At 41.2% G+C, this 27,069-nt stretch overlaps 3 protein-coding genes across 10 annotated transcripts in view; 1 reads left to right on the forward strand and 2 right to left on the reverse strand.

Annotated features, from left to right (window-relative positions):
* Positions 1-11,165, forward strand: part of EEF1AKMT1 (EEF1A lysine methyltransferase 1) — a 351,602-nt gene extending 340,437 nt beyond the window's left edge. Inside the window, exons 5-6 of one of the 2 annotated variants that reach the window (XR_007720886.1) lie at positions 1,539-1,662; positions 10,260-11,165. The gene's annotated coding sequence lies outside the window, so the exon portion shown is untranslated. Of the gene's footprint in view, positions 1-1,538; positions 2,510-10,259 lie in introns of those variants that run through there. The other variant, XM_050766757.1, reaches the window with a different exon arrangement.
* SAP18 (Sin3A associated protein 18) overlaps positions 1-27,069 on the reverse strand; it is a 556,924-nt gene that overhangs the window by 389,948 nt on the left and 139,907 nt on the right. The window contains exon 1 of one of the 3 annotated variants that reach the window (XM_050766788.1): positions 2,253-2,256. The exons of the other annotated variants lie outside the window; for them this stretch is intronic. The gene's annotated coding sequence lies outside the window, so the exon portion shown is untranslated. Of the gene's footprint in view, positions 1-2,252; positions 2,257-27,069 lie in introns of those variants that run through there. 3 annotated transcript variants of the gene reach the window in all.
* IFT88 (intraflagellar transport 88) overlaps positions 9,266-27,069 on the reverse strand; it is a 125,259-nt gene continuing 107,455 nt past the window's right edge. For all 5 annotated transcript variants that reach the window (XM_050766735.1, XM_050766736.1, XM_050766737.1 and 2 more), the window contains 3 exons: positions 26,892-26,958; positions 9,898-10,008; positions 9,266-9,658 (listed from right to left, as the gene is read on the reverse strand). In XM_050766735.1, coding sequence (XP_050622692.1) covers positions 9,537-9,658; positions 9,898-10,008; positions 26,892-26,958 — 300 coding nt within the window. In that variant the 3' untranslated portion in view covers positions 9,266-9,536. The remainder of the gene's footprint in view (positions 9,659-9,897; positions 10,009-26,891; positions 26,959-27,069) is intronic.

The following is a 27,069-nucleotide window of genomic DNA, read 5'->3' on the forward strand; positions in this document are numbered from 1 at the left end:
CCAACCTTCTCCCACTTCTCACTAACCATTCCACCCTGGAGTCCTTATGTCCTTTCTTGTCTAGTTTAGACTTCACAGGTCGACACTCACCACACCCTTGCAAACACCCTTACTTAATCCCTTTCTCCTTTTTTCTCTGTTGTACTTACCTAGAATCCCAACTCTTAAAAATCATACCACTGAGCTGAGTAGACTCAATTCTGAGTTATGACCCAAATCTCAGATTAACTTTCAACATAAGTATCCTATTACATCTCTGCAATTATGGTCTTTTCCTGTATCACTAATCTACATATTCTCTCTCCTCGAGTCTCCGCTGCCCAATTCCTTCCTCACACCTTCCACAGACACAGATGAGAGCTTTTACATTTCTTTCAACCAGCAAATGCGCTAACTTACTCCCACCCAGTCTGATGTCTCCCACCTTCCTTCCTGATGCATTTGATAAACCCTTTCTTGACCGCAGGTCCCACTTGACTCCCCTTTACAGCTAAGATTCTGAATTTTTATTTTATTGTATTTTTGAGATGAAGTTTCCCTCTTATTGCCTGGGCTGGAGTGCAGTGGTGTGATCTCGGCTCACTGCAACCTCCACCTCCCGGGTTAAAACTATTCTCCTGCCTCAGCCTCTCGAGTAACTTGGAAGACAGACAAGCGCCACCACGCTGGGCTAATTTTGGAATTTTCAGTAGAGACGGGGAGGGTTTCTCCATCTTGGCCAGGCTGGTCTCGAACTCTTGACCTCAGGCGATCTGCCGGCCTTGGCCTCCCAAAGTGCTGGGATTACAGGCGTGAACCACCGCGCCTGGCCTTGATGGGCATTCTTTTTCTTTTTTTTTCAACCTATCTGTGCCTTTAGACAGTCACATGTCACTTATCAACAGGGATGCATTCTGAGAAATGTAAGGTGATTTCGTTGCTGTGTGAACACCCTAGATTGTATTTACACTGAGTATAGCCTACTATACAACCGGGCTCTCTGAGGTGTAGTTAAGGCTACAACACATCTAGGCTACAAACTTGTACAACATGTTACTGTACTGCATACTGTAGGCAATTATAACACAATAGTAAGTATTTGTGTATGTAAACATAGAAAAGGTACAGTAAAAATTGGGTATTGTAATTGTATGGGACCACCATAATCTATGTGGTCTGTTGTTGACTGAAATCATGTTATGTGGTGCAGGACTGCATTTAAAATGTGTCTCTTGTAAGTAACATATAGTTGAGTCTTGTTTTTTAATAGTCTGATAATCTTTGTCACTTAATTGGAATATTCTGTTTACATTTGCTGTATTAACATAACTAGCATTTACTAATTATTAATATAATTGAGTTTGCATTTTTATAATTATTAGTGTAATGTAATTACTAATATAAATAGGTTTAAGTCCTATTTTGCTGCTTGTTTTCTCTTTGTTCATCTGCTCTTTATTCCTTTATTTCTCCTTTACCTGCCTTTCTTTGGATTAATCAAGTATTTTTTATCATTATATTTTGTCCTCCATTAATTTTTTTATTTTTATTATTTTTAGACGTGGAGTCTTGCTCTGTCACCAAGGCTGGAGTGCAGTAGTGCTGTCATAGCCCACTGTAACCTCGAGCCCCTGGACTCAAGCCGTCGTCCTGCCTCAGCCTCCTGAGCAGCTAGGACTACAGGTAAACACCACCATGCCCAGTTATATTAGCTTAAAAAAAAAACATTTATTTTGAAATAATTTCAGACTTACAGAAAAGTTGTAAGAAGAGTATGAAGGAACTCCACATACCCTTCACTCAGTTCCACTACTTGTTAACATTTCTCCACATTGCTTTTTCACCACTTTCTTCTGAACCACTGAGCCACCAAGTTGCAGAAATCAGGACCCTTTGTCCCACAGCACCTGAGTGTGTATTTCTCAGGAACAAAGACATTCGCTTATGTAACCGTAGTGCAATTCTAAAAATTAAGACATTTTACAAATACTTATATAGATGGTCTCCAGCGTATGCTCGTTCGATTATGATTGTTCGACTTTGTGATGAGCTTTTTGGGACATAGCCCTATGGTAAGTCGAGGAGCCTCTGGATTTAATGATAGTTCGAGCTATGATTTTTCATCTTTATGACTGGTATAACAGAGCAGTAAATGTGTTTTCAACGTGTGATATGTTTTAACAATGGGTTTATCAGGATGCAGCCCCTTCATGAGTTGAGGAGCATCTGTACATTCCTATTCCCATTTCACCAGCTGTCTCTACAGCAAAATTCCCCCAGTCCAGGATCTCAGCAAGGATCACGCATTACATTTTGTTGACATGTCTCTTTAGTCTTCCTTCCTTTCCCCTCCTCTTCCCTCCCCTCCCCTCCTCTTCCTTCCCCTCCCCTCCCTCCCTCCCTTCTTCCTTCCTTCCTTTTTCTTTGTCTTCCTCTTTCTTTCCTTCCTTCCTTCTCTCCTTCCTTCCTTCCTTTTTTCTTTCTTTTTCTCTCTTCCTCTCTCTCCTTCCTTCCTTCCTTCCTTCCTTTCTTCCTTCCTTCCTTCCTTCCCCCCCCCCCCCCCCCCCCCCCCCCCCCTTCCTTCCTTCTTTTTTGTTTTTTGTTTTTTTGACAGAGTCTCACTGTGTTGCCCAGGCTGGAGTGCAGTGGCACAATCTTGGTTCACTGCAACCTCCGCCTCCTGGGTTCAACTGATTCTTGTTCCTCAGCCTCCCAAGAAGCTGGGATTACAGGTGTGCACCACCAGGCCCAGCTAATTTTTTGTATTTTTAGTAGAGATCAGAGCAGGGGGGTCCCACTATGTTGGCCAGACTGGTCTTGAACTCCTGTCCTCAAGCGATCCACCTGCCTTGGCCTCCCAAAGTGTTGGGATTACAGGCATGAGTCACTGCACCCAGCCTGCTTTAGTCTTCCTTAATCTGGAATAGTTCCTCAGACTTTTTTTTGTCTTTAATGGCCTTGACATTTTTGAAAAGTAGCGGCCAGTTATTTTGTCGAATGTTCTTCAGTTTGGTATTGCTTCATGATTCGATTCAGGTTAGTTTTTCTGGCAGGAATATTGACTAGGTAATCTTGTATTTTTTCAGTGTCTCACATCAGGAGGCACAAGGATTTTATTCATCCCATTATTGGCTGTGTTAACTTTGGTCATGATTGAGGTACCACCAGGTTTCTCCAATATAAAATTTCTTTTCTTCCTCTTATGATTAATAAGTAATTCATGGGGGAAAACTTTGGGGCTATGTAAATATGCCATTCTCATCAAACTTTTCTTCACTTGCTTTAGCAATCAGTGATGATTCTTGCTTGGATTAATTAATATTGTGGTGGTTGTAAAGTGGCGATTTTAATTTTATTTATCTATTAGTTATTATTTCTCTATTTATTTTTAGAGATAGTGTCACACTCTGCCACTCAGGCTGGAGTACAGTGGTGCCATCATAGCTCACTGTAGCCTCAAACTCTTGAGCTCAAGTGATCCTCCCACCTCAGCCTCCCAAATAGCTGGAACTATAGGCACTCGCCACTGTGCCTGGCTTATTTTTTAATTTTTTGTAGAGACAGTGTCTTGTTTTGTTGCCCAGGCTGGTCTCAAACTCCTGCCTTCAAGCAATCCTTCTGCCTCGGCCTCTCAAAGTGCTGGGATTACAGGCATGAGTCACTGCACCTGGCTGATTTTATCATTCTTTCCATATTCATTAGTTGTACTATTAGCTTTTTAATTGTACATTGTGCAAACCACTCCTCATTATGGTCTAGCACTGTCTGAATGATACAAGAAACTTCGTTGAATACCCAGTCCCAATCTTTGGACTAGTATTATCAGTATTTTATTTCTACGTATCTTAAAATTCCACAAGTCATTATTATTGTTGTTTTAAATAGTCAATATATATCTTTTATATATCCCTATACCTTTCTGGTACTTTTCATTATTTTTCAACTTTGTGATCTGTTTCTGTCATTTCATGCTGCTTTCTAGGATCATCTTCCTTTAGCCTGTAGGACTTTAAGCATTTTCTGTAGAGCTAGTCTTCTGGTAATTAATTTTCTCAAATTTTGTTTGTCTGAAAAGTCTTTTTTTTTTTTTTTTTTAAGACGGAGTCTTGCTCTGTTGCCCAGGCTGCAGTGCAGTGGTGCAGTCTCAGCTCACTGCAACCTCCACCTCCCAGGTTCAAGCGATTCTCCTGCCTCAGTCTCCTGAGTAGTTGGGATTACAGGTGCCTGCCACCACGCCTGGCTAACATTTGTATGTTTTAGTAGAGACAGGGTTTCACCGTGTTGGCAAGGCTGGTCTCGAACTCCTAACTTCAGGCGATCCACCCTCCTCGGCCTCCCAAAGTGCTGAGATTACAGGCATGGGCCACTGCGCCCGGCCTGAAAAGTCTTTAAAGTTTATAGGATAGATTCACTGTAATATAATTCTAGGTTGGCAGACTTTTAATTTTTTTTGTTTTTCAGCACCTTAAAGATACCATTCTATTGTCTTCTGGTTCCTTAGTTTTATTGAAAAGTTAGCCATAAATCTTATTAATGTTTCTCTGAAAGTTCTGTCCTTGTAATTCTGCTTATCTTAAGGACTTTGTGGGTTTTAGCAGTTTGAGCACAGTGTAACTACAGTGTAGTCTTCTTTGTATCTCCTTGGTGCTCACTGAACTTCCTAAATCTGTGGCTTTATGTCTTTTTCAATTTAGGGAAATTGTAGACATTATCTCTTCTAATGTTACTTCTACCCCATTCTCCCTTCCACTCCTTCCGGAATTCCCATTCTAATTATTTAAACTCTTGACTGTGTCCCAAGTGTCTCTTATCAGCTGCTTCATTTTTCCAGTCTTATGTCTGTCTGCTTTAGTTTGGATGTTTTTCTATTGACCTATTCACTAATCCTGACATCTGCTGTGTCTGGTACGTTGTTCAATCCATCCAAATAAGTTAATTTCAGATAGTGTCTTTCAAAGTTATTTGACTCTTTTTCACAGATTCCAACATTCAGTTGAAATTTTCCATCTTTTTATCCATTTTATTAACACACTAGTCACAAGTCCCTGTTTGTTAAATCCATTATCTGGATTATCTAGGGGACTGCTTCTATTTACACTTTCTCTTGATTGCTGGTCATATTTTCTTGACTCCTTGCATTCTAGTAATTTTTTTTTTTTTTTTTGAGACGGAGTCTCGCTCTGTCGCCCAGGCTGGAGTGAGTGGCGCGATCTCGGCTCACTGCAAGCTCCGCCTCCCGGGTTCACGCCATTCTCCTGCCTCAGCCTCCCAAGTAGCTGGGACTACAGGCGCCCGCCACCATGCCCAGCTAATTTTTTGTATTTTTAGTAGAGGCGGGGTTTCACCGTGTTAGCCAGGATGGTCTCTATCTCCTGACCTCATGATCCACCTGTCTCGGCCTCCCAAAGTGCTGGAATTACAGGCGTGAGCCACTGCGCCCGGCCACAGTAATTTTTTTTATTACATGCCAAGCATTGTATATTTAAGAACCATAGAGACTGCAAATGATATTGTTACCATAGAAAGGTCCTCTTTCCTCTGTTAGGCAGAGAGGATTCAGGACTAATTATTTCAATCCAGTCAGGGATTGAACTGAGTTACAGGGTCTCCTTCTGTTGCCCAGGCTGGAGTGCAGTGGTACAACCACAGCTCACTGTAACCTTGAAGTCCTGGTCTCAAGTCATCCTCCTGCCTCAGCCTCTCGAGTAGTGGGGATTATAGGTGCCTGCCACCATGCCCCGGCTAATTTTTTTATTTTTTTGTAGAGACAGGGTCTCACTATGTTACCCAGGCTGGCCTTGAACTGGCCTCAAGCAATCCTCTTGCCCCAACCTCTAAAAGCACTGGGATTACAGGCATGAGCCACCTCACCCAGCCTGGGCTGCAGAGTTTGTAAGGGTCAGTCCACCCTTGATTCATGTTTGTCCTTCTAGGCGTTTGATTAGGAGCCTGGATTTGTCTCCTCAGCTGAGACAGATGGAAAGAGTCAAGTTGGTCCCTCCAAGTTTTGACTTTAGCCTCCTGCCCCCATGCAGATTCAAAAAATAGCAAGTATCTTTTTTTTTTTTCTTCAAGACAGAGTCTTGCTCTGTTGCCCAGGCTGGAGTACAGTAGCACAGTCTCAGCTCACTGCAACCTCCGCCTCCCGGGTTCAAGCAATTCTCTGCCTCAGCCTCCCAAGTAGCTGGGATTACAGGCGCCCGTCACCATGCCCAGCTGATATTTGTATTTTTAGTAGAGACAGGGTTTCACCATCTTGGCCAGAGGCTGGTCTTGACCTCCTGACCTCGTGATCCACCCACCTCAGCCTCCCAAAGTGCTGGGACTACAGGTGTAAGCCACCGCGCCTGGCCCAAAAGAGCTATTTCTAAATAAACTGCTGATCCTGCCTGTTTTTCTGTAGACATTCGCCAGTTCTAGGCATGGGCTAAGAACTGCACTTTCCCCAGGGAAAAGGTATCATCTAGAGAAACTAGCAGAGCTTTCGGTGGTCACTTGGGGTCAGCATGACAAACTGGAGACTTAGAGAAGCCCCAAATGTATGGCTGGCTTTCCCCCATGGGGCATTTGCTGCAGTGCTGCTTCAGCTGGGGTAATGCTGGAGGCTAGGGAACTGGGATGGAGGCTCTTCAGGGCTTAAATCTCCCATAGTTCTTAGGGGACGATGTCCTGCTAGGGGGAAAGGCTTTCCACAAGATATTTGCTATTTAGTCTACCCTCAAGATAACTGCTATTTTGGGGGCCGGGCATAGTGGCTCACACCTGTAATCCCAGCACTTTGGGAGGAGGTGGATGGATCAGTTGAGGTCAGGAGTTTGAGACCAGCCTGGCCAATACGGCAAAAACCTGTCTCTACTAAAAATACAAAATTTAGCTGGGCATAGTGCTCGTCTGTAGTCCCAGCTACTTGGCAGGCTGAGGCAGGAGAATCTCTTGAACCCGGGAGGCGGAGGTTGCAGTGAGCCGAGATCGCACCACTGCACTCCAGCCTGGGTGACAGAGTGAGATGTCTCAAAAAAAAAAAAAAAAAAAAAAGGCTCTTTAATTTTTAGTTTTATTGCTTCCACAGCTCTCCACAGACTTTGAACACATGATTTTTGCAATGATTTGTTTTTTTCCCCAGCTGCCTCAGAGGCCTTCCATGACCTACCGCATCCTCCTCAGAACTGGAAGTTTGAATCCTGAAACCTCCTACATCACTTGTTGCTCTTCTCAGTCTCTTCTGCTGAGCCATCCTTTTTCTCCTGTACTCACGAGCACAGTGCTTATACTTCTTCTCTGTCCTCACTCTCAGACCTAAGTGATCTCATTCAGTTTCATGGTTTTAAGTACGAAGTGTACATAGATGGATCCCACATCTCTACCTGTAGCCCTCACCTCTTCTGTGACCTCCAGATTTTGAAGATTAACTGCATTCTTTGTATCTCAAATTGAATGCTTAAGAGACAAACTTAATATGGCTAAACCACATCTACTTATTCCCCCCAAATCTATTCCTATCTTACTAAAAAGACAACACTAGCCACTCCGTTAGCCACAAATTTTGGCATCATCTTTTCCTTTCTTCCCCTCACAATCCACATCCAATCCATTAGTAAGTCTCAGCTCCACCTCCAAATATATGCTGAATCTGACCAATTCTCACAATTCCTATTGCTAAAAACCTGGTCTCAATTGCTTTCATCTCTTACCCAGGCTACTGCTAGTAGTTTCCACTTTTCCCTTCCATCCCCCTTGCCCACTTCATCTTCATGGCGACCAGCGTGATGACTGGTTTCTAAAGGTTAAATGAAAGCACTTAACTCACCTCCCTTGCATGAAACCTTCTAGCAGCTGTTCTGTAGTAACTAGGATAAGATCCACACTGTCTTTATAAGGCTGTACATGCTCTGAACCCTGCCTACCTTTTGGATCTCATCTCCTTTCCCTTTCCTGCCTATGTAGCACACCACCCACATTGCTGGATCCCAAACCCTCTCACTCACTGTTACTGTAGCTCAATCACCCTGTGACACATCCGGATCATTCATTTTTCAGCGTGCGGCACGTGCTCAGAACACTGCTTTCTTCTCACCATTCTAATGTTAATACCAAGGCCACCTCTTAGAGTCCCTCCTCTATAATCACTACCTATTGCATTGCTCCATTTTGTTCTCTTAACTGTAATTAACAATATCTAGAGTCCTTTAAAAACATATTTTCTGGCCGGGCACAGTGGCTCACACCTGTAATCCCAGCTTTGGGAGGCCAAGGTGGGTGGATCACGAGGTCAAGAGTTCAAGACCAGCCTGGCCAACATGGTGAAACCCCGTCTGACTAAAAATACAACAGTTAACCAGGCGTGGGGGTGCACGCCTGTAATCCCAGCAACTCGGGAGGCTGAGGCAGGAGCATCGCTTGAAACCAGGAGGTGGAGGTTGCAGTGAGCCGACATTGTGCCACTGCACTCCTGCCTGGGCAATAGAGTGAGATTCCATCTCAAAAAAAACCCCAAACAAACAAAATATATTTTCCATCTTCCCCACCAGAATTTAAGCTTCTTGAGGGCAAGGTAGAGTTCTTTTTCACTACTGTATCCCCCCAATCTTAATTAATTCTCTGCACATACTGGATGTTTAGTGTATTTGTTGGATGTCTCATCCATTAGAGCATAACCTACTTTGGGAGCAAGGAATGTGGTCTAGTTTTGGTTTTCCTCCCTCGCATCTAAGACCAGCATGCACATTGCAGAGACAATGGTAAGTAGGATTGAGGGGTCCATTCTCTTTGGTATAGTGTTAAGAGATAAGCCACTTCTTCTGACTTCCTCATCCTTATAGTTCCTCTGGAGACTCTAGACCAGCCAAACACATTGCTAAAGAAAAATGCAGGCAGTCATGCCCCCACCCCGCTAAGTCACAAATGAGAAAAGCAATCTTAGAGTTGTTATTGCTCTGTGCTTTTGGTGCACACCCCCGGGCTGAGGTAGAAACGAACTTCTGAAAAGAGCACTAGGGTTATGGTTTGGTATTTAATCCCACTACCCTTTATACTGCTTCTAAAACATAATTGTTTTAATAGTGTTTCTAATCCCCACGAGGCAAAGCTTCCAAAGAATTTCCAAACTCCAAGCAATTTAAGTATGAATAGAAATTGTGCTATGTCCACACAGCATTTTTCAAGTTGCAAGCCATGAAATCAATGTAGTGACTTCACTACTAGCACTTTGTTTGAATGAAATTATAGCAAATATTAGCAGGTACTGCAATAAGAAGAGTAAATTTTTACGACTACATATACATATATGTACTAGGTTGTGTTATAAATTTATTTCTTCCTGTGTGTCAATGTTTTCAAAAAGCTAAGTCAGTCATTGGCCTAAAGTATTAGTTTTACCTGTTTTTAGTCCTTAAAAGAAAAAAACAACTTAAATGCATACTTACAAAATAGAATACACTTATTTAAAGTTTTGACAGTGAAAAAAAATTACAGGTTGGATATTTAATCCAAGGTTTAACATGAGGGTGGTCTCATAAGGCAATTTCTTTCCTTTAATAAATAACATATTAAAGTGAATATTATTCTGGAAGCAAATCATCTCCTAATTCTTCATCAGCAAAATCATCCTCATCGATCCTTTTTTTGGCTGCAGTTTTTGGTCTTTCTATTTGAGGGCCAAGCGGGTCCACATAGGAGGCATCTAGGTTTCAAAAGATATTATCATGTTAGAGTTATATAAACAAAACAAAACAAATGTGAAACCAATCAGGCTCATAATCAACATGAATAACTCAGAGTGAACAGAAATGGTCTCCCAAGTCATTTTACATTTTATCTGTAAATATCAATTTCTTAAGAATTCGCAGCGACACCTTTGGCCATCTCACCCGTCTTCTTCAGACCTGCTGTGTGTGGAGGAACGGGGTGGGGAGCACTTGCCTATTTCTTTGTTACTGCTACTTTCATAAGGTTCATTTGTCCCAGGTAAAGCTCTGAGTCTGGCACTCAGTCGTTCACCTTTACTACTGGCACTATAGTTCTGGCCACTATCTGAAAACACAAAAATAAAAACGCATTTGTTTAATATGTTGAGAAAACATAAAACCACATTATGCATCTTAAAGCATACTTATTTGCCAAAAAACAAGCAGGTTGTTTCATTTGGAAGCCAGCTTCTTAGGGATGTAATTCTTGTTTTCTGAAATTTAAAAGAAATACCTTGTGGGAATCTATAATATAGATAAAACATCACTTAAGAGTAGCCTGTATCTGTATATGTATTCTTTCAAATGTGTGCTTAGTTACAGGTTTCAATTTTATGGAAGATCTTAAGAGAAAGTAAGAGATCACCCTGACTAGTATAACCTAGCAAAGAACAAAGCACCTGAAGAAAGAACAAATGGGAAGTCACAAGCTCAGATCAACCTCCTGTCGTGCCTGGAGAGGGGCCCTAAAACCACATCACATGAAAAACAGCAGAGGAGGCTAGGTAAACTTAACCTAGCGGGCGGAGAACCTAGACCACACAAGCACTTTCTTCAAACATTTGAAGCGTGTTCGTAGACAAGAGGATTAGACTTCCCCTGTATAGCAGCATAGATTTTGGCTTGATATAATGACAAACCTAAAAAAGAATTATAATTGCCCAAATAGGCAATGGCTGCCTTAGGAAAAAATGTAATATGTATCACTGAGGATTTTCAGATAAAGCTGAACACTAACATAAGTAGGAAATGTTATAGTACTTTTTAACCAGAAATTTCTACTACTCCTCTAGCCCCACAGTTTTCCTTTCTTCCCCTTATAATTCCTAGAGTGATATTTTTTCTATTATGTAAGCCTCACTTTTAATGAGAGTAGTCCACTGATAAACACACTGACCATTTCTTTTTTGAATATACTTTGTATTTTAGTTTACTGATAATGTCTCTGGGAATAAATCTGAACAAGATGGTCTTTAAAATCCCCACATTTTAAGATTGGCCAACTGACCCAAAATAGTAAGTCCTCTCTAAGGTTCTTATCCAAAACTTTACCATTTCCCTTACCACTGATGTTACCGGAAAATAAAACTCTTCAGTGTATTGAATATGTCTACACATTTTAGTATATTTTAAATTATTCTGTCCCTCTCTATTTTTTGTTAAAACAAAAGTTAATTTTTTCCATGCAGAAATGTATGTGGGTGTCTTTTAAACTGCCTGAGCGAGCTCAGATCAATAAAGTTTGAAAAACATTGCTCTAGGGATATTTCTTTTACTTTGCTTTTTTTTCCTGAATAACGTATATCCTACCTGTCTCCAAGAAAGGTTTAAGATAAGCCACCAAATATATACACAATAACCATACAGCGATCTTTTAAAAGATGAATGAGTATGTGAGAAGAAAAGTTTGGGTGAGAAATGTAAAACAAAGTTGGGAGGGAGTGGTCCAAACAGGCCTTCTTGCCTTAGGGTTGGCAGTCAAGGAAGGGCACAGGCACACACAGTTCTTTGACTCATGGGTACATAAGATATGACAACCAACGTCTCCACAAAAATGTAGGTGTTCCCATTACAGAGATAAGATGGAAATGCCTCACAGAACTGCTCACTGAGGAATACTGTGGAATGTCAGAAACACACCCTCATTAGTAAATACAACAACATTATTTCACTTTTTATATAGATGTAAATTACCAACAAAACCCTGATAGCTCCCTCAGGCACCCCAAACCCTTCGGAAATCCAAATCCAAATTCCTAGCCTGAAAGATTCACATTTTGTGGAAAAAGCAAACCTTTAAAAAGTAAAACTTGGCCGGGCGCGGTGGCTCAAGCCTGTAATCCCAGCACTTTGGGAGGCCGAGACGGGCGGATCATGAGGTCAGGAGATCGAGACCACCCTGGCTAACACAGTGAAACCCCGTCTCTACTAAAAAAAAAAAATACAAAAAAACTTAGCCGGGCGAGGTGGCAGGCGCCTGTAGTCCCAGCTACTCGGGAGGCTGAGGCAGGAGAATGGCCTAAACCTGGGAGGCGGAGCTTGCAGTGAGCTGAGATCCGGCCACTGCACTCCAGCCTGGGCAACAGAGCGAGACTCCGTCTCGAAAAAAAAAAAAAAAAAAAAAAAAAAAAGAAAAAAAAAGTAAAACTTGGGGCCAGGCGTGGTGGTTCATGCCTGTAATCCCAGCACTTTGGGAGGCCAAGGTGGACGGATCATGAAGTCAGGAGTTCGAGACCAGCCTGATCAACATGGTAAAACCCTGTCTCTACTAAAAATACAAAAATTAGTTGGGCATGGTGGCATACACCTGTAATCCCAGCTACTCGGGAGGCTGAGGGAGAAGAATCACTTGAGCCTGGGAGGCAGAAGCTGCAGTGAGCTGAGATCATGCCACTGCACTCCAGCCTGGGCTACAGAGCGAGATTCTGTCTCAATAAATAAATAAATAAATAAAAATAAAATAAAGTGCTTATATAAAAAATAAAAGTTGTCTAGGCAGAGTGGCATGCACCTATTATCCCAGCTGCTTGTGGGATGAGGTGGGAGGATCACTTGAGCCCAGGTGTTCAATGCTGCAATGAGCCATGACAGCACCACTGCACTCAGTCTGGGTGATACAGCGAGAACCCATCTCTAAAATAAATAAATAAATAAATAAATAAAACCTGACCTCATTTGAAAAATTTCAGTTGTCCAGTTGAAAAACTATAAATGCAATTTTTGAAAGTTTCATTATGAGGACTAGTGTGGGTAATATTGTGAATACTGTGGTTTCATCATTTTCAACTAACTTTCATGGAGTGATAATGTCAAATGATCTTTAACAAAGGTACCAAGGCTACACCTTGGGGCAAAAACAGTCTCTTTAACAAGTGGTGCTAGGAAAACCAGCTATTTCTATGCAAAATAATGACATCAGACCCTTACCTCACACCATAAGCAAAAATTTAACTCAACATGCATTCAGTAGTTAAATGTAAGATCTGAAATTATAAAACTCCTAGAAGAAAACATAGTGGAAAATTGACGTGACAGTAGATTTGGCAATGATTTTTTAGATATGGTATCAAAAGCACACACAAGAAAAGCAAACATAGGCAAATGGTACTACGTTAAACTTAACAACTCCTGTGCAGCAAAGGAAACAACCAACTGGGTGAATAGGCAACCTATAATATTTGCATACTATATATCTGATAAGGGCTTAATATCCAAAATACATAAATAATTAAAACTAAATCAATCTAAAAATTGGGATCTGAATAGACATTTCCCCAAAGAAGATATACAAATGGCCAACAGGCATATGGAAAGCATATGTTCAACATCACTATTCATCAGGGAACTGCAAACCAAAACCACAGTGACACAGCCTCACACCAATTAGGATGACTACTGTTAAACACACACACACAAATACCAAAAAACCCTAGAAAATAACAAGTGTTGGTAAGAATGCGGAAAAATTGGATCTCTCATGCATCCTCAAAGGAAGTGTAAAATGGTGCAGCCACTATGAAAAACAATGGAGGTTCCTCAAAAAAAAAAAAAAAAAAAGAAAGAAATAGAGGCAGTATACGATCTAGCAAGTCCTGCTTGCGGGTATTTAGCCAAAATAAATGAGAAGAGGATTTCAGTGTCTTCACATCCATATTCACTGCAGTATTATTCACAATAGCCAAAAGATGGAAGCAACCTAACTGTCCATTGATAAATGAATGAAGTTTTAAAATGTGGCATATACATACAGTGAAATATTATCAGCCTTCAAAAACAAGGATATCCTGTCACACACTACAACATGGTTGAACTCTGAGGACATTATGCTAAGAGAAATAAGCCAGTCACAAACAGACAAATACTGCATAATTCCACTTACATGAGGTATCCAATGTAGCCAAACTCTTAGAAAGTAGAATGGTGGTTGCCAGGAGAGGGGAAAGGGTGAAGAGGGAAGTTGTTCATTGGATACAGAGTTTTAATTTTGCAAGACGAAAAATTTCTAGAGCTCTGTTGCACAACAATGTGCATGTAGCTAATACTCTGTATCGTACACTTAAAAATGGGTAAGATGGTAAGTCTTAAGTGTTTCTGACCATCATAAAAAAGGATTTAAAATTTTGCATACCTTTATATTCAACAATTCTACTTTTAAAACTGTTTATTAAGAAAATAAAAAAAATTTTGGCTGGGCATGGTGGCTCATGCCTGTAATCCCAGCACTTTGGGAGTCTGAGGGGGTGGATCACTTGAGGCCAGGAGTTTGAGACCAGCCTGACCAACATGGCGAAACCCCATCTCTACTAAAAATACAAAAATTAGCTGTGCATCGTGGCACATGCCTGTAATCCCAACTACTTGGGAGGCTGAGGCACAAGAATTTCTTGAACTTGGGAGGTGGAGGTTGCAATGAGCCAAGATCACACCACTGCACTCCAGCCTGGGCAATCGAACGAGACTCTGTCTCAAAAAAAAGAGAAAAAGAAAATCATAAAAATATTTGATGACAGAGGAAGATGTGCATGATATCATGGGAAATGATGAAAACAGGGTACAAGTACACACTTACACATACTCATCTCTGGGTATGTGATTTTGATAACTTTAGTTTCTTCTTCTTCCTATCATTATTATTTTATTTTATTCTGGAGATGGGATCTTGCTGTTACCCAGGCTGGAGTGCAGTGGCTATTTACAAGAACAATCGGTACACTGCAGCTCTTGGTCCCATGATCCTCCCACTTCAGCCTCACAAGTAGAGTGCACCACTATAAATGGCTCCTGTTAATTATTTCTGTAATTTAGTTATCAATTATTTTTGTCTGGCAGTTTTCATCTTCCACAATAAATAGTATCCATTTTGGGGGCAGTATTTTAATCCCAAAAAAATTTCTCTGAATCTATTCAGTCCTAGAGTTCAGACATCTGTAGTCTCACTTTTAAAATATGTTCTTTATCTGATAATTACAATATTTGTAGTCTTTGACGATTGGACTCTATAGTTTCTGTTGTTGCTTACTCTTAGTGACTTATTTCCTCATGCGTGCCTACTTAACTGTAGGTTCTTACTCTTTGAAACTTAAAGTCAATTCCTTCAAGGAGGATTTAAGTTTATTTTTTGTAGGCATCTTGTAGCCTCACCAACTCCAGTCCACTTTAAACCAAGTTTTCAGCTTGGTGTTCTTCAGAACACACAGATATAATATGTACTCCAGCTCCAAAACTGTGTGAGTGAAGGCTTACGGTTAGGAATTATCAAGAGCTCTTCTTGTTTTCTACATTAGAACCAAGGTGAAAATCCATCATCTGTAGGGTGGCCTCTTTTCCTTTCTTTTTTTTTTTTTGAGACGGAGTTTCGCTCTTGTTGCCCAAGCTGGAGTGCAATGGCGTGATCTCGGCTCACTGCAACCTCCGCATCCCGAGTTCAAGCGATTCTCCTGCCTCAGCCTCTCGAGCAGCTGCGATTACAGGCATGCGCCACCACGCCCGGCTATTTTTTTTTTTTTTTTTTTGTATTTTTAGTAGAAACGGGGTTTCACCATGTTAGCCAGGCTGGTCTCAAACTCCTGACCACAGGTGATCCGCCGGCCTCGGCCTCCCGAAGTGCTGGGATTACAGGTGTGAGCCACCACGCCCGGCCCGGGTGGCCTCTTTTCTACTCGACCTACTGAAAGTGTTGCCAGTGAGAAGTCCTAGCTTTGTGACAGGGATTCTTTGATCTGACCTCTACTCTGGCCTTTTTGAGGCCCCAGGCCCTATCTCTTGGTCCCCATGAGTGTCTATAATCTGAGGCTCTCAATCATGAGGGATTAGCTAAGCAAATGCCAGTTCCTGCACTTCTTACTCTTTTGGATTTAAACTTTCTAGACCTTTTTGCCTCCAAAGAATTTCCTTCTTTCCTTCCAACTCGGTCATGCATTTTTAAAGGTTTTTTTCATTTTATTTTCTTTTTTCCTCCTCCTCCTTCTTTTCTTTAACATTCAACATACCACTTTTAGGAGAGCTATACTTGGAGTTTTCCTAAATATTTAGACTATCTTACCATCAGACATAGATGTCTGTAATAATTTTACAGTCAGTAGAAACACACAAAAATGTCATTTAAAAGGCTAAGTCTAACCCCTTTATTTTTCAGATGAGAAAACAGGCTTAGGATAGTGAAGTGAAGTGACTTGTTCAAGAGTGCACAGTTAGTGACAAGATCAGCACCAAAACCCAGCCTTCTTGCCTGCCGGCCTGAGCCTTGCCTGTTAGACAAATAGTGCCTCTTTAGCAAAGGATCCGTGTAAAGTGTGGCACCTGGGCCTCATTCATATTCAGATTCCAAGCATATGCTATTCCCAGCTCAGCAGTTTGGCTCGCCCCAAGAAATGTGGCTGTCTTAATAATGACAGTTAAGCATTTAAAGGAAACTCACAATCTCTCTTCACCACCCTGTATTTTACACCCTTCTGCTGGCCCAGAACAACCTGACCCCCTCCCTGCCTTATTAAGCAAGTCTGCAAAAACATCGTAACACATTTCTACTTGGTGGCCTTCTACGTCCTGACCTGACCAATGTCTTTACAAGGCAATGCATACGACGAAGACGACCTATTTGTAACATTTTAGAGTGATGTAGTTTTAAAATATGAAGGTTTTTTTTTTGTTTGTTTTTTGTAAGAAAGTGACTTTTAAGCCGGGTGTGGTGGCCTGAGCCTGTAATCTCAGCTACTCAGGAGGCTGAGGCAGGAGGAGAATTTGAGGCCAGGAGTTCAAGAAAGTGAGTCTTATAAAAGGCTGTATTCACAGAATAAATTAAGTAAGGTTAAGGGGCTAACTACATAAACTTTGGTGAAAATTTCTCTCCAAATAAAAATGAATTGTTTCCAAGGAAAGGCAGTCTTTACTCATTTAGAAAGAATATAGTTATGAGCATGAAAATAATTTATAGCAGTAATAAACTTAAGATAGAAAAAATACAGAGAAAATGAAAAGCAATGCCCTTCATTTTTGCTAATTTTCTAAACAGGTTATGGCAGATTTTTATCATATTTAAATTCAATGATTTTGTGAAACTGAGTACATAGTACATTTATATAAGTAGTGAAAATAAGAAAAAATGTATCAATTTCTTTATCTTTAACACCACCGATGCTATTTTAAATTCCGATGAGTGTTAACTGTGCTCCTGCTCAGTACCTTATGCTGTTCACACCCAGCAGAGGCAAAAGGAGACGCGGCCGCTGCCTTCAGTAACTTTACAGTCTGTGGGTGACTTTTACCTTCAGCATTCACTATAAATAGTTTCCATGATGTCATACCTATAACACGTTTTAAAGATGCAATAAAAGTACTTGCCTTTCCTGCATTTTTCTTATTTTATTGATTTCTGTATGAACATTATTTTGTTTAGAGAGAAGTAAAAAGGAAACTACATTGTGTGATTATTATTAGTCACTGCACTCCAGCTGCAAATAAGATTGTCTCTCGGAAGGTATATCATCTCTCGAAGCTGTTATGTTAAGTGATCCAAGTCTATGGAGCTCCCAACGGCAACAGCATCCCCCTTAAAGATGAGCCAAGGAAGCTCGATGTGGGATATCACCGCAGTGGGAAGAAGGGCCTGTAATAACTGCTGCAGGGTGACACAACTGTGGAGAACATAATTCAACTGGGAATTATTTCCAGTTGAACATTTAGTTTATTCCCAATGTTTCTACTGTAAATAATGTGATCAATATGTATGTACATAATTATTTAAAGTAAGTTCCTATCAAAGGGTATGGGCATTTTAATTAATTTATTTATTTTTTGAGGTGGAGTCTTGTTCTGTCTCCCAGGCTGGAGCGCAGTGGCACAATCTCTGCTCACTGCGACCTCCACCTCCCAGGTTCAAATGATTCGCCTGCTTCAGCCTCCTGAGTAGCTGGAACTACAAGTGTGTGCCACCACACCTGGCTAATTTTTGTATTTTTAGTAGAGACAGGGTCTCACCATGTTGGTTAGGCTGGTCTCGAACTCCTGACTTTAAGTGATCTGCCTGCCTTGGCCTCCCACAGTGTTGCGATTACAGGCATGAGCCACCGCACCAGGCTGCGTATGGGCATTTTAAAGGGCTTGATGAATATTTCCAAACATTCCCAGCAGGGTGTGCCACTTAGAACTCTCCCCAGCAGAATTTAGTTAACAAAGAGTGCTCATCTCATCTCATCCTTGCTATCTTTGGGAAGTACCTTTTAAAGAATTCATTGCTAATTTTATAGGTTAGTTTGTGCTGGTCGCAAGCCCTAAGCCTGTCATAAACAGGCCTGAAAGAAACTGGCCATAAACAGAATTTCTACAGCAATGTGGCATGCTCGTGATGACTATCACACACACTGCTAGAAGGTGTTGGTTTACTGGAGCAGGGCAAGGAAAACCTGGCCCCCGCCCCTGAGCAGAAAACTGCTCAAACCACAAACAATAGCAGGAGCGGCCTGTGCTTTAACATGTTTTTGCTGCAGATAATCAGCCAGGGCCTGTTTCTCTGCTCCTTGCTAAAAATGCTGTGTTTCCTATAAGGAATGCTTTTAGCTAATCTATAACCTATAGAAGCAATGCTTAGCACTGGCTTACCGTCAATAATATGTGGGTCAGACTCTGTTTGTGGCTCTCAGCTCTGAAGGCTGTCAGCCCCCTGACCCCACTCTGAACTCTATTTCTGTGTCTGAGTCTTTAATTCCTCCAGTGCTGCTGGGTTAGGGTCTCCATGACCGAGCTGGTCTTGGCAAGTTTGCATTGTTTTACTTATTGGTGAGGCTGTATATTTTACCACCATGTGTGAGAGAATAGTTTATATCCTCTTCTCTACCTCCCTGCAACTCATTCACTTCTTAAATCATTAGAGTCTGACTTTTGCCTGTAACAGAGCACTGAGACTGCTTTCTTTAGGGCTAACAACACTATCTTAGTTGAAAAATCTAACGGCCCTCTGTAGTCTTTAAGGCCCAATTAATCAATACATATGTAATCATTTTTCAACATTCCCCTTCCCTTAAGCTAGGAAGTCTATCAATTGCCCCTATTAGTTTCTTATTTTTTGAAAGTACTATCTAAAATGAAACTTCCTAAAAAATTCTGCCCATTTCTTTGAATGTGTTATGAATATAGTGGTTCTAACTTTTTCAAATCTCTTAAATAACTCTCTTTTGGTGAGCTATAAATTGACTTCATTATCCATTAGACACTTTGTAAAAGTTTTTTATCTGTCTCTTCCACTTTTAAGAAGATGATATTCAATTTAGCCTCCATTAAGATGCAATAATTAAGATCTATTTTCACTCCTTAAGTATGAGGAAATGTTTGTTTCTATCTAGAAATACTGAAGAGCATCAGACAATCCCTTTGGGACCTTTAGCAGGACTTTACTGTCCAATGTACTTGGGTGCTCTGTACTCTGACTTGGAAATGGCCTATCCTCTTATTACCAGGAAGCTGGTCTTGCTTTGCTCCCGTCCCTTTCCAAAGCGGAGAGGCACTACACCACGGCTAGGGGTCCAGAGTGCTCTCCCAACCCACAGTCCAAGAAAGTAACGACCTCGGCAGCTCAGAGGACATAATGCTCAGATAATTTTACAAGGACCATAGACTGGACCTAGCCTTACTCTGAGAATTTTAGCTCATTCTTACATTGTTACAGCTGCAATTGTTTGATTTCACCCCTCATCCCCTACTTCTACTGATCCAATTACATGATTACCCAACAAAACCTAACAGGAATATACTAAAATTGTAAAAATGAACCCTGATAGCTACTGTACAGGCAATACTCAAGTGAGGAGAGGGAGACTGTGGAGGGACTCAGTGAAGATGTAAGCAAAGGAGGTAACATTATGTATTTGTTGTATATGGCAACTTAAATACTTAACACCTAGCATATAAAGAGGATATGAGAGGTGAAGCTGGAAGAATGTTGGTATTTACTGAGTACTTATTATGGATAGAAAACGTGAGAAATGCTTATCTGTTGATAAAACGGCAGAAAGGTAGGAAGGGAAAGAGGGTAAAAAAGAACTCATAAAATGTGCGTTTGTATGTATGTGCACACATATGTATATATAAAATACATGTGTATATATTTTACAGATAGGATATATGCATGCATACATATGTGTGTATGCGCATATATGTATGTATGTGCATATATATTTTGTAGAAGTTTTGGATTAAATTTCCCGTGCTTTTTGTAACTTGCCTCTGAAGGCAATTACAAAAAAGGAATTTCACGAATGTTTTGATTAACATTACTGGAGTAAATATTCAGCTTTCCAAATTGGTAACTTCAAGAACCAACATTTATTTTTATTTATAAGCACTAGTATTTTTGTTTAAAAAAAAATTAAACTTAACAGTGAGACAGGGGTACACTTGGTTACACTGCATGGATAAACATGACCCTCTCGTGTTAGGGAGAAACTGAGGCTCTCACACTTAGAGGTCACACACTGGCAGTGGTGAGAACATGGGTGCTGGCAGAGCAGTGGACACTGGTATTCCAGGCCCCGTCCATACACTCCCTTTGTCAGACGGGAGTCACAGTAGCCATGCTCACCCTTGCACGTGCTTGCCCTTATCAGGAGTTTCTCTAAGAGCTTTCCACACGAGCCCATTTCCTCCTCTCAGCAACCCTATCAGGAAGGTCATGTTTTCACTCTCATTTGACTGATGAGGAAACGGTGACAAAGAGATTTAAGTAACTTGTTCACATAAGATGTGGTGAGTTCAGGAAGGGGGTCCATGGATGTTGAATGAATGCCAGGAATGGGGATTAATGACAAGGACCGAAAACTTAGGGCAACAGGCTACAGGCGAGAGGAAAGGAGCATGTTCTGCTGAAGACACGAAATCTCATCGTATGCTCTGTGACGTGTGTTGACATAGTGAGGTGGTGAGTTGTAAACAACTAAGGTGGTTTTAAGAGAAGAAGTTCACTGATACAGACGCTTCCTGTTCAAGTTGTATACCAGGATGAAATGGCTTCAAGCAGTGCTTTGATCAAAAGGATAATTCCCATGCCCCACCTGTCATTACCAAAAATATTCATGGAGATTTTGGCTTAGAGCAGGGATTAGCAAACTACAGTGTGTAGGCCAAATCTGGCCCACCTTGTTTTTGTCTATCCAGCAAGCTCATGATTTGTACATTTTGAAATGGTTAGGCACTTTTACACTGTTGGTGGGACTGTAAACTAGTTCAACCACTGTGGAAGACAGCGTGGTGATTCCTCAAGGATCTAGAACTAGAAATACCATATGACCTAGCAATCCCATTAACATACCCAAAGGATTATAAGTCATGCTGCTACAAAGACACATGCACACGTATGTTTACTGAGGCACTATTCACAATAGCAAAGACTTAGAACCAACCCAAATGTCCATCAATGACAGACTGGATTAAGAAAATGTGGCACATATATACCATGGAATACTATGCAGCCATAAAAAAGGATGAGTTCATGTCCTTTGTAGGGACATGGATACAGCAGGAAACCATCATTCTCAGCAAACTATCGCCAAGAACAGAAAACCAAACACCGCATGTTCTCACTCATAGATGGGAACTGAACAATGAGAACACTTGGACACAGGAAGGGGAACATCACACACCGGGGCCTGTTGTGGGGTCGGGGGAGGGATAGCATTAGGAGATATACCTAATGTAAATGACGAGTTAATGGGTGCAGCACACCAACATGGCACATGTATACATATGTAACAAACCTGCACGTTGTGCACATGTACCCTAGAACATAAAGTATAATAAAAAAAAGAAAAAAAAGAAAATGGTTAGGAAGAAAAGCAAATAACATTTTGTGACATATAAAACTTATATAACATTCTAACTTCAGTGCCAATAATTAAGTTTTAGAGAACACTATCACATTTATTCACTTATACACTGTGTACAGCTGCTTTCAATACACAACAGCACAGTGGAATATTCTCGGCAAATGAGACTTGGCCTGCAAGCCTAAACTATTTACTATCTGGTCCTTTAGAGAAAAAGTCTGCACACCCCAAATTACTAAGAATTACTGTATCAGAACACAGGGGACACACTGGTAAATTACACCAGCTGGGTGTACTGGCAGAGGCAAACTTCCTCTGGAACTGTAACACTGAGACCACTCTGGTGCTCTGGTGCTGTTCACTATCTTCTAATACTTATTATTCATGTAGATTCCTTTGTGGCACATACCGTGTACAAAGTGGGCTGGATACTTGGGTATCCTGCAAAACTATGGTCTAGATTTATGGGGTGAAGAGACATGCAAGTTGGGACTGAGGCTGACAGGCATGTTCCTTAGAGAAATGACAGCAGCCGCCCCTCAGTCTCTCAAGACTCCCTCACCGCATAGATGCCAGCAATTCCTCCTCTAATTGGCTGAGTTGTGTCGGTCTGTCCTCTACACTTAGGCCTATGCACCTCCTCAGAGCGTACGCTCCTCGTCTCGTCCTCCCTGGTGGGCACTGAGCATGACTTGTTCATTCTCGGCTTGTGACACCATCAAGGCCCAGCAAAACTGTGGAAAGGTGTTAATTAGCCACGTTCAACCTCGGACTAGAATATTAAAATATAACTTCAGTTTTTTAAATAAAATATGTTTACAACGTACTTTATAAAAGGTACCATGAAGTGAATTTCTGTTCACTGAGTCTTATCCTGATTTTCATTATAAAATTATTTTCAGTCTAAAATTGGTAAGATTTTCATTGGAAAAGTTTATATCCAAGACATAAAAATCAAACTAAAAATGCAGCAAGCCATTAAAAATCACACAGGGTAAACCAAAAAGCACTTTAAAAAGGAAAGCTTAATAACACCATACTCAAAATACATCATAAAATGTCACTATCATGCAAAAATAGAAAATGCCATCTACAATCATTAAAAAGTCAGGAAACAACAGGTGCTGGAGAGGATGTGGAGAAACAGGAACACTTTTACACTGTTGGTGGGACTGTAAACTAGTTCAACCATTATGGAAGACAGTGTGGCGATTCCTCAAGGATCTAGAACTAGAAATACCATTTGACCCAGCCATTCCATTACCAGGTATATACCCAAAGGATTATAAATCATGCTGCTATAAAGACACATACACATGTATGTTTATTGAGGCATTATTTACAATAGCAAAGACTTGGAATCAACCCAAATGTCCATCAGTGACAGACTGGATTAAGAAAATGTGGCACATATACACCATGGAATACTATGCAGCCATAAAAAAGGATGAGTTCATGTCCTTTGTAGGGACATGGATGAAGCTGGAAAACATCATTCTCAGCAAACTATTGCAAGGACAGAAAACCAAACACCGCATGTTCTCACTCACAGGTGGGAATTGAACAATGAGATCACTTGGACACAGGAAGGGGAACATCACACATCCAGGCCTGTCATGGGGTGGGGGGAGGGGGAGGGATAGCATTAGGAGATATACCCAATGTAAATGACGAGTTAATGGGTGCAGCACACCACACCAACATGGCACATGTATACATATGTAACGAACCTGCATGTTGTGCACATGTACCCTAGAACTTAAAAGTATAATAATAATAAAAAAAAGAAAATGCCACCCAAGAAGGAATTCTTGTGTCTTGAGGACAGCTACAGGTGAGCAGCAGATGTGTTCTGTCAATTTCTCGACCTTTAACAAAATTCAACCACGACAACAGGCAGAATATAGTTACTCCCCTCATCAGTTTATCTGCAGAGAATATAAATACCGTTAACTATCAAGACTTTGAAATAAAAAGGAAGGAGAAAGGGAGAGAAGCCTCATAGCCTGGGTTCATTCCGACTTCACAGCCAGGGCCAGCCTTGGAGTGTGGCCTGTGCTGAGAACTGGAGAAGCGGGACAGGAAACACGATTCCTGCAAAAGCGTCAGGGTAGAACCAGCTCAGCCACAGAAAGCAACATTCACACTGGGCTCCAGGATGAAATGAAAAAGTCTGGGATGATGTATAACTCAAGATGTCAGAAAATAAGGAACGAAAAGGCAAATGATGGGGGAAAGCACCCTAGGAAGGGACGGATGAGTGCTTTAAATTTGTGCCAGAAGAACCTAGTAACATGCAATCCTGCTTGTAAAATTATGAGAGCACAGTTTGCACGCCGGAAGCCCCTCATGTGAGAATAAAGCTTATCTGTGCACTAGAGCTGACTATTTGTGTTGGACTGAAACGGACTAGAAGAAAAGGACAATGGATGGAAAAAGAAAAAGCAGCAGCGGGAGGCCAGGACCAGAAGGGGACTCTTCAACAGGGAGGCCCCTCTTTTCCTGCACACAGGTTATCAGATCTGGGATGGTCCTACCTCTCTTCATTGTCAGTCCCTTCTTTCCTGACCGTGGAGGAGGTCCCTGGCCGGGTAAAGGCCTCTCTGTGCTCTGATGCCTGCATGACTGAAAGAAGGCTATGGGAAAGGTCACCAGGGAGGCTGGGCAATTCTCCATGTCAGAGGATCTGGCCCTGTGGTGGCCTGAGGCACAGTGATCAATCTGTTTCCGAGAGGCAGCTGTCAGTCTTCCTGGGGTTACTTTCTCGGGGGTGGGACCCTGGACACTGTCCCCTGGGCTCTAGGGAAGCACCACACCATTCAGCAGTTTTTCGGGCGTGCTATCACATCTCATTAGAAGGTCCTGATGTGTCTGAGGCAGATTTTCAAAGTGATGACATCTGGGAAACTAAGGCTTAAGTTAAGGGGAGAGATTTTATAAACTTATGAATTACCAGGGAAGGCTGAGAGAACTTAACATAAGTTTGTTGATGTTTAGAAGGAACTGGTTGGTTATTCTGAACTTCAGATTTTCAGAGAGAAATGCAGAATCCTTAGGGGATGGTGAATGTGGCCCTAGAATTATAATACTTAATACTTCCTTAGGGGTTACTCAAGACAATTATTCCTTAAAGGGACAGTTATTTCCAAGAGAGCTCATGTCATGTACTTCCCGCTTCCTAAGAGCAAGGATGAACAAGCAGCACGGTGCTAGTCTGGGGAGCTGTCTAGAGTTGCTTTTGACTGCTGCACAATGCCTAGTCTGTGGACTTCTTGGCTGTTAAGAACATTTTTGGTACACATCCATGATCCCTCATCTAACAATTCCAAATTCCAAAGAGCTCTGAAAGCCAACTTTTCAGGTGGCAATATATAAACTTCTTGGGTATAGAACGTGACTTGATTTGAGGCTATTTATAGTCTTTATTTATCCTCAGTGTGAATATTCATGCTTCACTGAATTAGTATGTCTGAGGTGCTCTCCTTGGGTAGTATGTGATACATGGCTAATACATCATCTTGCTTTCCAAACTCCAAAAGGTTCTGAATTTCACAACACATCTGGTCCCAGGGGTTTTGGGTAAGGAGCTGTGGGCTTATGGCGGTCACTGGTTTAAGAACTGCTGGGCCAGATCTCTCTGACTAAATCCAACTCCAGATAGTCACACGGATCCATTAAAGTGGAGTGTGTGAGATATCTGGGGCTAGGGAAGAGCAAGGAGACAGGAGTATCCACCAGGACCACGGTGGCTAAAGAAGTGGAAGTGGCTACTCTTTGATGTGACAGACTGCCTATGCTACTCTTGAGACTTGGGCTCAATGCTGCTTTTACTGATTTCTCCAGCTCTGGGTAATGGCTCCTGAAGGTAAACAGGCAAGCACCATGAGGTTTAGCTGGAGACGCTGGACTGATTCTTGGGGAATCAAGTGGCCTGGCTAGAACCCGATGCCACTTATGCCTATAACTGCCTACTAAGTTATAAATTGAATTTGACTGCAGTTGGGACGAAGACTCCTTGCATTTCAAAGCACAGCTCTGAATTCAACGAGTCTTCGTCCCAACTGCAGCTTCTATCCCTAGGAAAATTTGAAAACTCATGCACATTTCTCTACCGTGGCAGCATCCACAGCACCATTAGAAGCTGTGTGTCTTTCCAACTAGATTCTAACTTCTTTGAGCGTGGGGACCACGTCTTAATTGTTCCCGTGTCCTTGGCTCTTACCACAGTGTGTGGCACATAGTATGCATCCAATAAACACTGTGAATGGATGAAAGGCCTACCTAATTGAGAGCTACATTGGTCTTTGTCCTGACTCCTACATCACAAACAGATATGACAGAATGCAGCTGGATAGTTACATAGAGCTGGGTCATATATGCATGAGAGTGCTGAGTATGGATAGGAGAGAATGTAGGTATATTTATACACCCCAATTCGACATTTATTTTTAAAATTAGCTTCTTTAAAATCACCAAATTTCTACTAAGTTTAACTTACACTGCCTGCCTGAAGTAGAGAAAGAAGGTAGATTGTTGATGGGAAGAAGGGATGGAAAACTCAATAAAATGTCTTATGTAATGATGTCACAAGGAGTAAAATAATTTTAGAGATGCAAAGAACTTCAGAAATCACCAAAAGCCTATAGCATTTATGTGGTTGGTCCAAAGACATATATACACTGTCACAATCAAGAGTGGGACTCAAACTATGTCTCCCAATTCCTAGCTTGTCACTAATTCTACACTACAAGATTGAGGGCTGCCAGCATTCTGTAAGACCATCCTACTTCTCATGGCACTTCCTTCAAATGGAAATTTTAAAAACGTAATACAGCAAAACCTCCTAAGTACGCCCATCTATGATAATCTGTCCAACCTGACAGATTAATAAATGAAAAACTTGTTTATTAATCAATTAGCTAAAACAAGCATGGTTATTTAAGAAAATCTGCTAGCATTTACAAATACTTATTTACATATCAGACTGCTTACCAAATTAATTAATGTGAGGTTTTACTGTGTATAAAACAAACTGACAGACACATAAGAATACTTTAGATTATTCTGAGATATTTCTAGAAGCCCACATACTAGAAATGTGGAAACCCAGTTTTTCAGGGAAAGATAAAACACTTACCACCGCTAGCACTTCCTTCTCTTTTGCCACGGGAGCCCCCACTGCCATCTCTGCCTGACTTTATGCGCTAGAGCAACGAGAAGACAAGTTTAAAAGAGTAAGTGATATTCCTTCAAAGTTGAATATAGATTTTAAAATTAACATTACTACATAACCCTTAGGACTTTTAAAATTAACA

This window comes from Macaca thibetana, chromosome 17, assembly GCF_024542745.1.
Source record: "Macaca thibetana thibetana isolate TM-01 chromosome 17, ASM2454274v1, whole genome shotgun sequence".
Classification (NCBI taxonomy): Eukaryota; Metazoa; Chordata; class Mammalia; order Primates; family Cercopithecidae; genus Macaca; species Macaca thibetana.